The sequence below is a fragment of the Pseudophryne corroboree genome, chromosome 5 (genome assembly GCF_028390025.1).
Source record: "Pseudophryne corroboree isolate aPseCor3 chromosome 5, aPseCor3.hap2, whole genome shotgun sequence".
In the NCBI taxonomy this organism is placed as follows: domain Eukaryota; kingdom Metazoa; phylum Chordata; class Amphibia; order Anura; family Myobatrachidae; genus Pseudophryne; species Pseudophryne corroboree.
The window spans coordinates 134,479,254-134,493,973 of record NC_086448.1 but is presented as its reverse complement, the minus strand read 5'-3'; the positions used below and the strand labels follow the sequence as shown (position 1 = coordinate 134,493,973).

The 14,720-nt window shown below is 50.1% G+C and overlaps 1 protein-coding gene across 2 annotated transcripts in view; it reads left to right on the top strand.

The window, feature by feature from the left end:
* The first annotated feature begins 14,044 nt into the window (after nucleotides 1–14,044).
* Nucleotides 14,045–14,720, top strand: part of SNX13 (sorting nexin 13) — a 266,302-nt gene continuing 265,626 nt past the window's right edge. The window contains exon 1 of one of the 2 annotated variants that reach the window (XM_063921738.1): nucleotides 14,045–14,261. In XM_063921738.1, the coding sequence (XP_063777808.1) occupies nucleotides 14,250–14,261 (12 nt within the window). In that variant the 5' untranslated portion in view covers nucleotides 14,045–14,249. The remainder of the gene's footprint in view (nucleotides 14,262–14,720) is intronic. The other variant, XM_063921739.1, reaches the window with a different exon arrangement.

Here is a 14,720-nt window from a genome sequence, read left to right as displayed (position 1 = left end):
CCCTGCCAGACATGACAGTAAGCACTGGCCCAATGGATTCGACGGGTGATCAGGCCTCAGGAGGGGATTCAACTGCAGATATCTGGTCTCGCTTAAGTAAGCAGGAGGCCACACAATCTCAAATCGTGCAGTTCATGCAGAGTATGTCCGAACGTCTCGATTCTCTCTGTGATGCCATGACGGCACCTCAAGTATCTACAGCTGCTCCCACATTGGCACCTCCGGTCCTGCTTCCTCCTGTACCAGTACGACTTCCACGTTTGCATTTGCCACCTCCCAGTAAATTTGATGGGAATCCAAAACAATGCCGCGGGTTTCTTAACCAGTGCGAAATCCAGTTCGAACCACAGTCGGCCAACTTCCCATCAGCACGAACCAAAGTAGCCTATATAATTTCTTTACTTACTGGGCAAGCGTTGGAATGGGCTTCACCTTTGTGGGAGAGGATGGATCTCATCTTATCTAACTATCCAGAATTCATGGCCACTTTTCGAAGAATCTTCGACGAACTGGGCAGGACTTCTGCCGCCTCATTGGGGATCCTGCGCCTGCGTCAGGGCACGCGTACGGTCAGTCAGTACGTGATCCAGTTTCGCACCCTTTCCTCAGAACTGAACTGGAACGAGGAGGCTCTCATTGCAGCTTTCTGGAGCGGTCTCTCCGAAAAAATCAAAGATGACCTCGCAACTCAGGACGTACCTGATAAGTTGGATAAACTAATTTCTTTATGCAATAAGTTAGATCTGAGGTACAGAGAACGCTGTATGGAGAGGTTGCGTTCAGATCGCCCTAAGCCTAGAGTTGTTCTTCCACCAACACCATCATCACCAACTGTGGAAGAACCCATGCAGATTAATCGCTCCCACCTCTCCAATGAAGAACGTCAGAGACGGCGACAAGGGAACCTCTGCCTGTATTGTGGTGCATCTGATCACTTTGTTAAAACTTGCAGTCTACGTCCGGGAAACGCCCGCTCCTAGTTTGTGCTGGAGAGGTCAAGCTAGGAGAATTCTCAGAATTACATACCAAGAAAGAGTCTATCCTGTTAACCCAATTGGAGCTCCCTTCTTCTTCTCTTCTCATCCCTGCACTACTCGACTCCGGAGCCGCCGAAAGCTTCATTACGTCAGCTCTGGTCAAACGATCTGGAATACAGACGGTTCATTGGATCGTACCATTTCTGTTACCGCAGTGGATGGAAGTTATATCCCAGAGGGTATTATATCCTTTCGTACTATTCCTCTCAAGATGAAGGTCGGAGTTCTCCATTCAGAAAAAAATCTCTTTCCTTGTAATTCCTAAAGCCTCTCATGAACTAATCCTAGGGTTTCCATGGTTAATCAGACACAATCCCCACATAGATTGGCAAACTATGGATGTTCTCTCTTGGGGACAAGACTGCTTTCAGAACTGTTTACCTTCAGTTAGACCTCTCTGTTCTTCCAACCCTTCCAGCCTTCCTGTGGAGTACCAATCTTTTCAAGATGTTTTCAGTAAGCATGGGGCGGACACCTTGCCTCCGCATCGTACTTGGGATTGTCCCATTGAGCTAGTACCCGGTAAGACTCCTCCCCGAGGTCGAATTTACCCTCTCTCACTTCCCGAGACACAGGCCATGTCGGAGTATATACGGGAGAACTTGGAGAAAGGGTTCATCGGGTCTTCTACATCTCCGGCCGGAGCAGGGTTTTTCTTCGTCAAAAAGAAGGATGGGGGGTTGCGGCCCTGTATTGACTATAGAGGTCTCAATGACATAACAATTAAGAACAGATATCCGTTACCTCTGATTCCAGAACTGTTCGACCGTGTTAAAGGAGCTACTGTATTTACTAAGTTGGACTTACGGGGGGCCTACAATCTTATACGTATTCGCCCAGGGGACGAATGGAAGACGGCATTTAATACCCGCAACGGCCATTACGAATACCTGGTAATGCCTTTTGGCCTATGCAATGCCCCAGCCGTCTTTCAAGAGTTCGTTAACGAAATCTTCAGAGATCTCCTCTATGACTGCTTGGTAGTGTATCTGGATGACATCCTCATTTTTTTCTAGGGATCTGAAGTCCCACCGGGAACAAGTCAAAGAAGTGTTAACTCGTTTATGAAGGAATCAGTTATTCTGTAAGTTAGAGAAGTGCACCTTTGAAGTACCCACAATTCCATTCCTCGGTTACATTCTTTCAGGGCAGAGGTTACAGATGGACCCCACTAAAGTCCAGGCGATTCAGGATTGGGCACTTAAAGGAATTCAACGTTTCCTGGGGTTTGCTAACTTCTACCGAAGAGTCATTCAAAATTATTCTTCTGTCATAGCTCCTATAACCGCATTAACTAGGAAGGGAGCTGATCCTGCCAAGTGGTCTCCGGAGGCTTTGGAAGCTTTTTCATCTTTAAAGGAGGCCTTCACGACTGCTCCAGTTCTTCGACAACCCGATCTCAGCCGTCCGTTCTTGGTGGAGGTTGATGCCTCTACTGTAGGAGTAGGAGCAGTATTATCCCAGCTTTTTGAGGACAAGAAGGTCCATCCTTGTGCATTCTTCTCGCGAAGATTCTCCCCCGCTGAACAGAATTACGCTATTGGGGAACAGGAATTACTGGCAATTAAGTTGGCCTTTGAGGAGTGGAGGTATTTGTTGGAGGGAGCTCAGCATCCAATTTCGGTGACCACGGATCACAAGAACCTCCTGTATCTACAGTCAGCCCGATGTCTGAACCCACGCCAAGCAAGATGGGCACTCTTCTTTACCCGTTTTAATTTTAAACTCAGTTACAGACCAGGTTCCCTCAACAAAAAGGCAGATGCATTATCTCGCTCCCTAAGTTCAGAAGAACCCTCTGACCGTTCAAAAGAGCAATTTATCCTGGAATCCACCTCTTTTTCTGCAACTAATACCTCTCCACTTCCTCCTCCAGGGAAGATCTTCGTTGCACCAAATCTTCGCAAAAAACTTCTTACATGGGCTCACTCCTCCTCCTTCATGGGCCATGTGGGCGGTCATAAGACACTTAAATTCATTCAACGCTCCTACTGGTGGCCTCATCTCAGGACTGACGTTCAGGAATTCGTAGCTGCCTGTCCAAAATGTGCCCAGCATAAAAGTCCCAAAGGTCCACCAGCCGGGTTACTCCATCCTTTGCCGGTACCACTAAGACCATGGACGCATATTTCTATGGACTTTATTACAGATTTACCTATGTCTGGTGGGCGGAACACCGTATGGGTCATAGTTGACCGATTCTCTAAAATGGCACACTTTGTTCCTCTGGTTAATCTTCCATCTGCATCCCAGTTGGCAAAATTGTTTATAGCAGAGATCTTTCGACTCCATGGTCTACCCCAGGAGATCGTGTCTGATAGAGGTCCTCAATTTGTGGCCAGGTTTTGGAGATCCCTATGTTCTGCTCTTGGCGTGAAATTAAACTTCTCCTCAGGATATCATCCTCAAACGGATGGTCAAACAGAGAGAGTGAACCAGGATCTGGAGACTTTTCTGCGTTTATTCATGTCCTCCTCACAGGACGACTGGCTGGACTTCCTCCCGTTCGCAGAATTTGCCCATAACAATCTTTATCACTCTGCCACAAAATCTTCTCCATTCTTCATTAATTATGGTTACCATCCAAGAGTTCCTGACTTCCAACTTCTGCCTACGCTCGAGGTTCCGGCCGCAGAGTCAACACTTCCTCAATTTACTGAAGCCTGGAAACAAGTTCACAAGACTTTGCTCTAGACATCCAAGAGATATAAGACCTATGCAGATCTGAAACGAAAAGCTGTACCAAACCTTAAGGTAGGAGATCGGGTTTGGGTTTCCACACGTAACCTAAGATTAAAGGTTCCTACAAAAAAGTTTGCTCCCAGATTTATCGGGCCTTACCCAATCGAAAGAGTGTTGAATCCTGTGGCTTACAAAGTGAAATTACCTCCGCAGTTAAGAATTCCTAAGGCATTTCATATTTCTCTCTTAAAACCACTGGTACTTAATCGGTTCAGAGCCGCTCTGCCTAAATCACCCAAGATCCAATCAGCACATGGAGATGAATTTGAGATTCACAAGATCCTCGATTCTCGCAGACGTTATGGTCGCATCCAGTACCTTGTTGATTGGAAAGGGTATGGGCCAGAGGAGAGATCTTGGGTAGATGCAGAGGATGTCCATGCTCCAAGACTTCTTCGGACATTTCATGCCAAGTTTCCAACTAAACCACATAGGTGTCCGGAGTCCACCCGCAAAAGGGGGGGTACTGTCAGCGTCCGGAGTCTTACCGGTACGCTGGGGCCGCGGGGCTGGCTTCCTTGGCATTGTGCGGGCAGCAGCGGAGGTGGGCTGCTGTGCCGGATCCGTGGGCAGCAGTAGCGGAGGTGAGGGGGTCCGCTCGTGGCGGCGGGACGACGCTACAGCGGGTCGCTCTTGCTGAACCGTTGCTTGGAGACCAGGGGCAGTGAGCAATGTGGCTTTGCAAAAAGGTCTGCATTACTGGGCGCGGCCATGTTGGAGACCAAGTTTTAAGCATAGTTCCTGTTTCCTGTTTCTTCCAGCCAATCCAGGGGAAGCTCTCCCTATAAGAGGGGGCTGGTTTAGGACAGGGATGCCAGTGCTTCAAGTTACAACCCTGTTGTAGGTGCTTTAGCCTGTGCTCCCAGGATTCCTGCTGTATCTTGGTTCCTCCTGATCCTGCTTGGTCGGTTCTCTGTTGCTGCTGCAGCCCTGCCGTTTCTTGCCTGCTACTGCCTGTGGAAGCGCTCCTGGAAAACCCGGTCCAGTAAGACTCTTTGGGCACAGTCGGCCCCGGGTCTTCTGCCTCGTCTTTCAAGCCACACTCCACAGATCTCCTTCACCAGCCACGCCTTTGTACCACTGACCACAGCCTGCAGATTATTATCTTCAAGCCTCGTTTACCACAGTCCACAGTCCTTGTCTCCAGCCACGTTTTCAACTACCATCCACAGTTCATCATCTACAGTCTTGTCTTTCAAATCACAGTCCGCAGTTCTTCACCTCCAGCCACGTCTTTAACCATTGTGCTTCAGCCTCAGCTCCCTACCTCAGCCCTGTACATAATAAATACTTTCCATTGACTCTCAAACCCCGCCTACAATCTTCATTGCTCCGTGTCCCATGCGAAGGAACTATATCCAGCCCCCTCATCTGGTTCATTCATAGCCTGCTACCTCCTCGGGCAAATCTCAGCTGCCGGATCCTCAAACCCTGCCAGAAGTGACAAAATAAGAATTTACTCACCGGTAATTCTATTTCTCGTAGTCCGTAGTGGATGCTGGGGACTCCGTAAGGACCATGGGGAATAGACGGGCTCCGCAGGAGACTGGGCACACTATAAGAAAGATTTGGTACTACCTGGTGTGCACTGGCTCCTCCCTCTATGCCCCTCCTCCAGACCTCAGTTAGGATACTGTGTCCGGAAGAGCTAGCACAATAAGGAAGGATTTTGAATCCCGGGTAAGACTCATACCAGCCACACCAATCACACCGTATAACTCGTGATATTAAACCCAGTTAACAGTATGAAATATAACTGAGCCTCTCAACAGATGGCTCAACAATAACCCTTTAGTTAGGCAGTAACTATATACAAGTATTGCAGACAATCCGCACTTGGGATGGGCGCCCAGCATCCACTACGGACTACGAGAAATAGAATTACCGGTTAGTAAATTCTTATTTTCTCTGACGTCCTAGTGGATGCTGGGGACTCCGTAAGGACCATGGGGATTATACCAAAGCTCCCAAACGGGCGGGAGAGTGCGGATGACTCTGCAGCACCGAATGAGAGAACTCAAGGTCCTCCTCAGCCAGGGTATCAAATTTGTAGAATTTAGCAAACGTGTTTGCCCCTGACCAAGTTGCAGCTCGGCAAAGTTGTAAAGCCGAGACCCCTCGGGCAGCCGCCCAAGATGAGCCCACCTTCCTCGTGGAATGGGCTTTCACTGATTTAGGATGCGGCAATCCAGCCGCAGAATGCGCCAGCTGAATTGTGCTACAAATCCAGCGAGCAATAGTCTGCTTAGAAGCAGGAGCACCTATTTTGTTGGGTGCATACAGGATAAAAAACGAGTCAGTCTTCCTGACTCCAGCCGTCCTGAAAACATAAATTTTCAAGGCCCTGACTACGTCCAGTAACTTGGAATCCTCCAAGTCCCTAGTAGCCGCAGGCACCACAATAGGTTGGTTCAAGTGAAAAGCTGATACCACCTTAGGGAGAAACTGGGGACGAGTCCTCAATTCTGCCCTATCCATATGGAAAATCAGATAAGGGCTTTTATATGACAAAGCCGCCAATTCTGACACACGCCTGGCCGAAGCCAAGGCCAATAACATGACCACTTTCCACGTGAGATATTTCAGATCCACGGTCTTAAGTGGTTCAAACCAATGTGATTTTAGGAAATTCAACACCACATTGATATCCCAAGGTGCCACAGGAGGCACAAAAGGGGGCTGAATATGAAGCACTCCCTTTACAAAAGTCTGAACTTCAGGCAATGAAGCCAGTTCTTTCTGGAAGAAAATCGACAGAGCCGAAATCTGGACCTTAATGGAACCCAATTTTAGGCCCATAGTCACTCCTGACTGTAGGAAGTGCAGAAAACGACCCAGCTGAAATTCCTCTGTAGGGGCCTTCCTGGCCTCACACCACGCAACATATTTTCGCCAAATGCGGTAATAATGGTTTGCGGTTACTTCTTTCCTGGCTTTTATCAGCGTAGGAATGACTTCCTCCGGAATGCCCTTTTCCTTTAGGATCCGGAATTCAACCGCCATGCCGTCAAACGCAGCCGCGGTAAGTCTTGGAACAGACAGGGCCCCTGCTGTAGCAGATCCTGTCTGAGCGGTAGAGGCCATGGGTCCTCTGATAACATTTCTTGAAGTTCCGGGTACCAAGCTCTTCTTGGCCAATCCGGAACCACGAGTATCGTTCTTACTCCTCGCCTTCTTATTATTCTCAGTACCTTTGGTATGAGAGGCAGAGGAGGGAACACATAAACCGACTGGTACACCCACGGTGTCACTAGAGCGTCCACAGCTATCGCCTGAGGGTCCCTTGACCTGGCGCAATATCTCTTTAGCTTTTTGTTGAGGCGGGACGCCATCATGTCCACCTGTGGCCTTTCCCAACGGTTTACCAACAGTAGGAAGACTTCTGGATGAAGTCCCCACTCTCCCGGGTGTAGGTCGTGTCTGCTGAGGAAGTCTGCTTCCCAGTTGTCCACTCCCGGAATGAACACTGCTGACAGTGCTATTACGTGATTTTCCGCCCATCGGAGAATCCTTGTGGCTTCTGCCATCGCCACCCTGCTTCTTGTGCCGCCCTGTCGGTTTACATGGGCGACTGCCGTGATGTTGTCTGATTGGATCAGAACCGGCTGGTTTTGAAGCAGGGGCCTTGCCTGACTTAGGGCATTGTAAATGGCCCTCAGTTCCAGAATGTGTATGTGTAGGGTCGACTCCTGACTTGACCAAAGTCCCTGGAAATTTCTTCCCTGTGTGACTGCGCCCCAGCCCCGAAGGCTGGCATCCGTGGTCACCAGGACCCAGTCCTGTATGCCGAATCTGCGGCCCTCTAGAAGATGAGCACTCTGCAGCCACCACAGTAGAGACACCCTGGTCCTTGGAGACAGGGTTATCAGTTGATGCATCTGAAGATGCGATCCCGACCACTTGTCCAAGAGGTCCCACTGGAAGGTCCTTGCATGGAACCTGCCGAATGGAATTGCTTCGTACGAAGCCACCATTTTTCCCTGGACTCGTGTGCAGTGATGCACCGATACCCGTTTTGGTTTTAGGAGGTCTCTGACTAGAGAGGACAGCTCCTTGGCTTTCTCCTGCGGGAGAAACACTTTTTTCTGTTCTGTGTCCAGAATCATCCTCAGGAACAGTAAGCGTGTGGAAGGAACCAGTTGTGACTTTGGAATGTTTAGAATCCAGCCATGCTGTTGTAGCACTTCCCGAGATAGTGCTACTCCGACCAGTAACTGCTCCCTGGACCTCGCCTTTATTAGGAGATCGTCCAAGTACGGGGTAATTAAAACTCCCTTTTTCCGAAGGAGTATCATCATTTCTGCCATTACCTTGGTAAACACCCTCGGTGCCGTGGACAGTCCAAACGGTAGTGTCTGGAATTGGTAATGGCAATCCTGTACCACAAATCTGAGGTACTCCTGGTGAGGAAGGTAAATTGGGACATGCAGGTAAGCATCCTTGATGTCCAGGGATACCATGTAATCCCCCTCGTCCAGGCTTGCAATAACCGCCCTGAGCGATTCCATCTTGAACTTGAATCTTTTTATGTATGTGTTCAAGGATTTCAAATTTAAAATGGGTCTCACCGAACCGTCCGGTTTCGGTACCACAAACAGTGTGGTATAGTAACCCCGTCCTTGTTGAAGTAGGGGTACTTTGACTATCACCTGCTGGGAATACAGCTTGTGAATTGCCTCTAGCACAGCCTCCCTGCCCGAGGGAGTTGTCGGTAAGGCCGATTTGAGGAAACGGCGGGGGGGAGGCGCCTCGAATTCCAGCTTGTACCCCTGAGATACTACTTGAAGGATCCAGGGATCCACCCGTGAGCGAACCCACTGATCGCTGAAATTTTTGAGGCGGCCCCCCACCGTACCTGGCTCCGCCTGTGGAGCCCCACCGTCATGCGGCGGATTTGGAAGAAGCGGGGGAGGACTTTTGTTCCTGGGAACCTGCTGCGTGGTGCAGCTTTTTCCCCCTTCCTCTGCCTCTAGACAGAAAGGACCCGCCTTTTCCCCGCCTGTTTTTCTGGGGTCGAAAGGACTGTACCTGATAATACGGCGCTTTCTTAGGCTGTGAGGGGACATGGGGCAAAAATGCTGACTTCCCAGCTGTTGCTGTGGAAACAAGGTCTGAGAGACCATCCCCGAATAACTCCTCACCCTTATAAGGCAAAACTTCCATGTGCCTTTTAGAATCTGCACCCCTGTCCACTGCCGAGTCCATAAGCCTCTCCTAGCAGAAATGGACAATGCACTTATTCTAGATGCCAGCCGGCAGATCTCCCTCTGTGCATCTCTCATGTACAAGACTGAGTCTTTTATATGCTCTACGGTTAGCAATATAGTGTCCCTGTCCAGGGTGTCAATATTTTCTGACAGGGAATCTGACCAAGCAGCAGCAGCACTGCACATCCACGCTGAAGCAATAGCTGGTCTCAGTATAACACCAGTGTGTGTATATATAGACTTTAGGATAGCCTCCTGCTTTCTATCAGCAGGTTCCTTTAGGGCGGCCGTATCCGGAGACGGTAGTGCCACCTTTTTAGACAAACGTGTGAGCGCTTTATCCACCCTAGGGGGAGTTTCCCAACGTGACCTATCCTCTGGCGAGAAAGGGAACGCCATTAGTAATTTTTTTGAAATCACCAATTTTTTATCAGGGAAAGCCCACGCTTCTTCACACACTTCATTTAATTCTTCAGATGGGGGAAAAACTATTGGTAGTTTTTTCTCCCCAAACATAATACCCTTTTTGAGGTACCTGGGTTTATATCAGAAATGTGTAAAACCTCTTTCATTGCCTCAATCATGCAACGAATGGCCCTAGTGGACATTAAATTTGACTCATCGTCGTCGACACTGGTATCAGTATCCGTGTCGACATCTGTGTCTGCCATCTGAGGTAGTGGGCGTTTTAGAGCCCCTGATGGCCTTTGAATTGCCTGGGCAGGCACGAGCTGAGAAGCCGGCTGTCCCGCATTTGGCATGTCGTCAAATTTTTTATGTAAGGAGTCGACACTTGCACGTAATTCCTTCCATAAGTCCATCCACTCAGGTGTCTGCCCCGCAGGGGGTGACATAACATTTATAGGCATCTGCTCCGCCTCCACATAAGTCTCCTCATCAAACATGTCGACACAGCCGTACCGACACACCGCACACACACACACACACACACACACACACACACACACACACACACACACACACACAGGGAATGCTCTTAAAGGAGACAGGACCCCACAAAAGCCCTTTGGGGAGACAGAGAGAGAGTATGCCAGCACACACCAGAGCGCTATATAATGCAGGGACTAACTGAATTATGTCCCCTATAGCTGCTATAATATTTACTGCGCCTCAATTTTATGCCCCCCCCCTCTCTTTTTTACCCTTTTCTGTAGTGTAGACTGCAGGGGAGAGTCAGGGAGCTTCCTTCCAGCGGAACTGTGAGGGAGAAATGGCGCCAGTGTGCTGAGGGAGATGGCTCCGCCCCTTTTTCGGCGGACTTTTCTCCCGCTTTTTTCTGTATTCTGGCAGGGGTAATTACCACATATATAGCCTCTGGGGTTATATATTGTGGTTATTTTGCCAGCCAAGGTGATTTTATTGGTGCTCAGGGCGCCCCCCCCCCAGCGCCCTGCACCCTCAGTGACCGGAGTGTGAAGTGTGTATGAGGAGCAATGGCGCACAGCTGCAGTGCTGTGCGCTACCGTGGTGTAGACTGAAGTCTTCTGCCGCCGATTTTCCGGACCATCTTCTTGCTTCTGGCTCTGTAAGGGGGACGGCGGCGCGGTTCCGGGAACGAACACCAAGGACGGGTCCTGCGGTCGATCCCTCTGGAGCTAATGGTGTCCAGTAGCATAAGAAGCCCAAGCTAGCTGCAAGCAGGTAGGTTCGCTTCTTCTCCCCTTAGTCCCTCGTTGCAGTGAGCCTGTTGCCAGCAGGTCTCACTGTAAAATAAAAAACCTAACATATACTTTCTTTCTAGGAGCTCAGGAGAGCCCCTAGTGTGCATCCAGCTCGGCCGGGCACAGAAATCTAACTGAGGTCTGGAGGAGGGGCATAGAGGGAGGAGCCAGTGCACACCAGGTAGTACCAAATCTTTCTTATAGTGTGCCCAGTCTCCTGCGGAGCCCGTCTATTCCCCATGGTCCTTACGGAGTCCCCAGCATCCACTAGGACGTCAGAGAAAACTGGATTCCCCGTGTACACTGACCACTGGGTCTTGCAGCATTTGTACAGTGCCAAGTTCACTGTGCTTCATCTGCGACTTTGTATCTGTGGGCAGCTTTTCACTGTGTCTACGATTACAATAAAATGTAAGAAAAATATGGCACACTATTCATCTTCGAGCGTCTCAATCACGCTGGGCGATGTCTTCTACATATAAGAGAACAAATGCAAATAGGCACCTCCTAATGCAAAAATCATTCCAGAAAACTAAATTAAATATATGATAATATGGATGACCTTATACCCAAACAATATTTCCAGATATCCAATGGATGATCTCAAGGAACTGGAGATCCACAAATCATAGTATACAAAGTACAGATATAACAGATACAATGTGTTACTAGATAAAAATACAAACATGCAGTACAATAGTTAAAATCAAATGTAGCTCACTTGAGCAGATATACAGGAGGCTCCAATCACCATACACTGGAATAGCATATCAATTCAACGCGTTTCATCTATGTCAGTAGGACTTCATCAGCTTACCACAGAGAACTGTAATGTATTCCTTCTCTGGTTAAGACAGAACAAGGAAATAATGTGTAATGGTCATTTGTACAATTACTGCTCTGGGGGCAGGTGTGCAGCTGGGAGACTCGTGTGTCAGACATTAGGATCAGGTGCACTGATATTTGGATTACTAGTGTTCACTCTAGCCTTCTTTCACGGGGCGCTGCGCCCTGCCCCTTTTCTGAGTGGCAGAATGCGCCCTGCCCGTTTGTGCCCGCCCTGCCGATTACTAAAGGACTGCCTACTCACCGCCGCGCCGGGTGCGCTGTCACTGCCTCCTGCTCCTCCCCACCGCTCTGTCACATCACGCTGTCACTGCCCTCTGCTCCTCCCCGCCGCTCTGTCACATCGCGCTGTCACTGCCCCCTGCTCCTCCCCGCCGCGCTGTCACTGCCCCCTGCTCCTCCCCACCGCTGTCACATCACGCTGTCACTGCCCTCTGCTCCTCCCCGCCGCTCTGTCACATAGCGCTGTCACTGCCCCCTGCTCCTCCCCGCCGCTCTGTCCCGCCGCGCTGTCACTGCCCCCTGCAGCTGCCTTAGGCTTGTCGCGCTGATGCGCTGGCTGAAGGGAATCTGGTAAGCTAAGGAGGGCTGGGTTTGCTTCTCCCGCCGAGGCAAACCCAGCCCTCCCTCCTCTGTGTGCATGGATCAATGTGGTGGCCATTTTTAACCAGCTCCGCGGTGTGTGAGGGGGGACCAGCGCAATCAACTCCCGCAGCATCAGCCCCCAGTAAGTAAAATTGGCACAAAAAAAGCAGAGATCAAAAATGTACCCTACCTGGTGCAGTGTGTCTCAGTGCTCTCTACCTGGTGCAGTGTGTCTCAGTGCTCTCTACCTGGTGCAGTGTGTCTCTACCTGGTGCAGTGTGTCTCAGTGCTCTCTACCTGGTGCAGTGTCTCAGTGCTCTCTACCTGGTGCAATGTTTCTCAGTGCTCTCTACCTGGTGCAGTGTGTCTCAGTGCTCTCTACCTGGTGCAATGTTTCTAAGTGCGCTCTACCTGGTGCAATGTGTATAACGTGCTCTCTACCTGGTGCAATGTGTATAACGTGCTCTCTACCTGGTGCAATGCGTATAATGTGCTCTCTACCTTGTGCAATGTTAATCAGTGCTTTCTACCTGGTGCAATGTGTATAACGTGCTCTCTACCTGGTGCAATGTTTTTCAGTGCTCTCTACCTGGTGCAATGTGTATAACGTGCTCTCTACCTGGTGCAATGTTTTTCAGTGCTCTCTACCTGGTGCAATGTGTATAACGTGCTCTCTACCTGGTGCAATGTGTATAACGTGCTCTCTACCTGGTGCAATGTGTATAACGTGCTCTCTACCTGGTGCAATGCGTATAATGTGCTCTCTACCTTGTGCAATGTTAATCAGTGCTTTCTACCTGGTGCAATGTGTATAACGTGCTCTCTACCTGGTGCTATGTTTTTCAGTGCTCTCTACCTGGTGCAATGTGTATAATGTGCTCTCTACCTGGTGCAATGTGTATAACGTGCTCTCTACCTGGTGCAATGCGTATAATGTGCTCTCTACCTTGTGCAATGTTAATCAGTGCTTTCTACCTGGTGCAATGTGTATAACGTGCTCTCTACCTGGTGCAATGTTTTTCAGTGCTCTCTACCTGGTGCAATGTGTATAACGTGCTCTCTACCTGGTGCAATGTTTCTCAGTGCTCTCTACGTGGTGTAATGTTTCTTAGTGCTCTGTATCTGGTGCATTGTGTATAACGTGCTCTGCCTGGCGCAAAGTGTAGAATTTGCTCTATCTGGCGCAATATGTATAACGTGATCTACCTGTCGCAGTGTGTATAGGAGGTTCTACCTGGTGCAGTGAGTATTAGCTGCACTACTCTGTGGTGTAATGTGAATTGCCACTATTATGTGGCCGTGCTCCTTCCCCATGAAAAACAGCGCTCCTAAATTTTTCGCCGGGCACTGTCCATTCTTTGGCCTTTCAGAATGGGAGGACCAAGCATTATAGTATGTACCTAATTTTGCCCTTCTAAATGAAAAATGTGCCCTCCCGAATGAAAAATGTGCCCTCCCGAATTAAAAATGTGCCCTCCCCGTGATCAGCACCCTGCCCTAAAAAAATCCTAGAGTGAACACTAGATTACATACTGCAGCTGCTGTACAGTAAGTGACACATGTGAGTGATTACACGGTGTAACCGGTCTACAGTGACTGAGGGATGATGAGAGCTGCCGGTGGTCACTCAGTTACGCCATCGATGGCGAACACACCGATGGCCATCGCTAGGGAGCAGCCACTGACTACGTCCTCCTCTCTCTGTAGCCTCAGTAACCTTCGGCTTACTGCACCGCCCCGGCCACCGATAGGAAGCAGCAGCGTTACCTGCGGCGTGTCCCGTGTATGAGGGAGCAGGCACCGTCTCCTCCTCCCGTGTTACTGACTTACTAAATTGTAATGAGGGAGGGACAATGGCAGGGCGTGGGTTAATTGTGTCGCTAATGGGAGGAACCAGAGAGCACTAGCCCCGCCCAGTCCGCAGCTCAGCCTCAGCCTGTCCCTAATAATATTGCTCCGCTTGCCCACACACAACATGGCGGCTCTTCCGGAGGCGGCCGGAGGGTAGGGGTGGGTCAGACTGCAAAGCTACCGGAGGCCGCGGATATACGGGGCCAGGCGGGTCCGGATCTGCAGCAGGCGAGGGCCAGTGTTTGCTCGTACCGGTATAATGCTGTGCGGATAGACGGGCAGCCCGGCTGGAGGTAACCATGATCCCCAAGGTACGGTCCAACTTGAGGGCATGGAGGGGCAGAGGCAGCTGGGTGACCGGTGTGTAGGTACTGTGCTGATGGGTGCAGTGCCTGGGTGCCGGGGAGGAAGACTGTGCACTCCTGTGACGGGGAGGGGTGAAGAGAGACATCAGCTGCTCTGTACAGTGGACTGCGTTGTTTGGGTGACAGTACAGTATGTTGGTGTAGGGTGATAGGTGACAGCACAGTATGTGGGTGCAGGGTGACAGGTGACCGCACAGTATGTGGGTGCAGGGTGACAGGTGACAGCACAGTATGTGGGTCCCGGGTGACAGCACAGTATGTGGGTCCCGGGTGACAGCACAGTATGTGGGTCCCGGGTGACAGCACAGTATGTGGGTCCCGGGTGACAGCACAGTATGTGGGTCCCGGGTGACAGCACAGTATGTGGGTCCCGGGTGACAGCACAGTATGTGGGTCCCGGGTGAC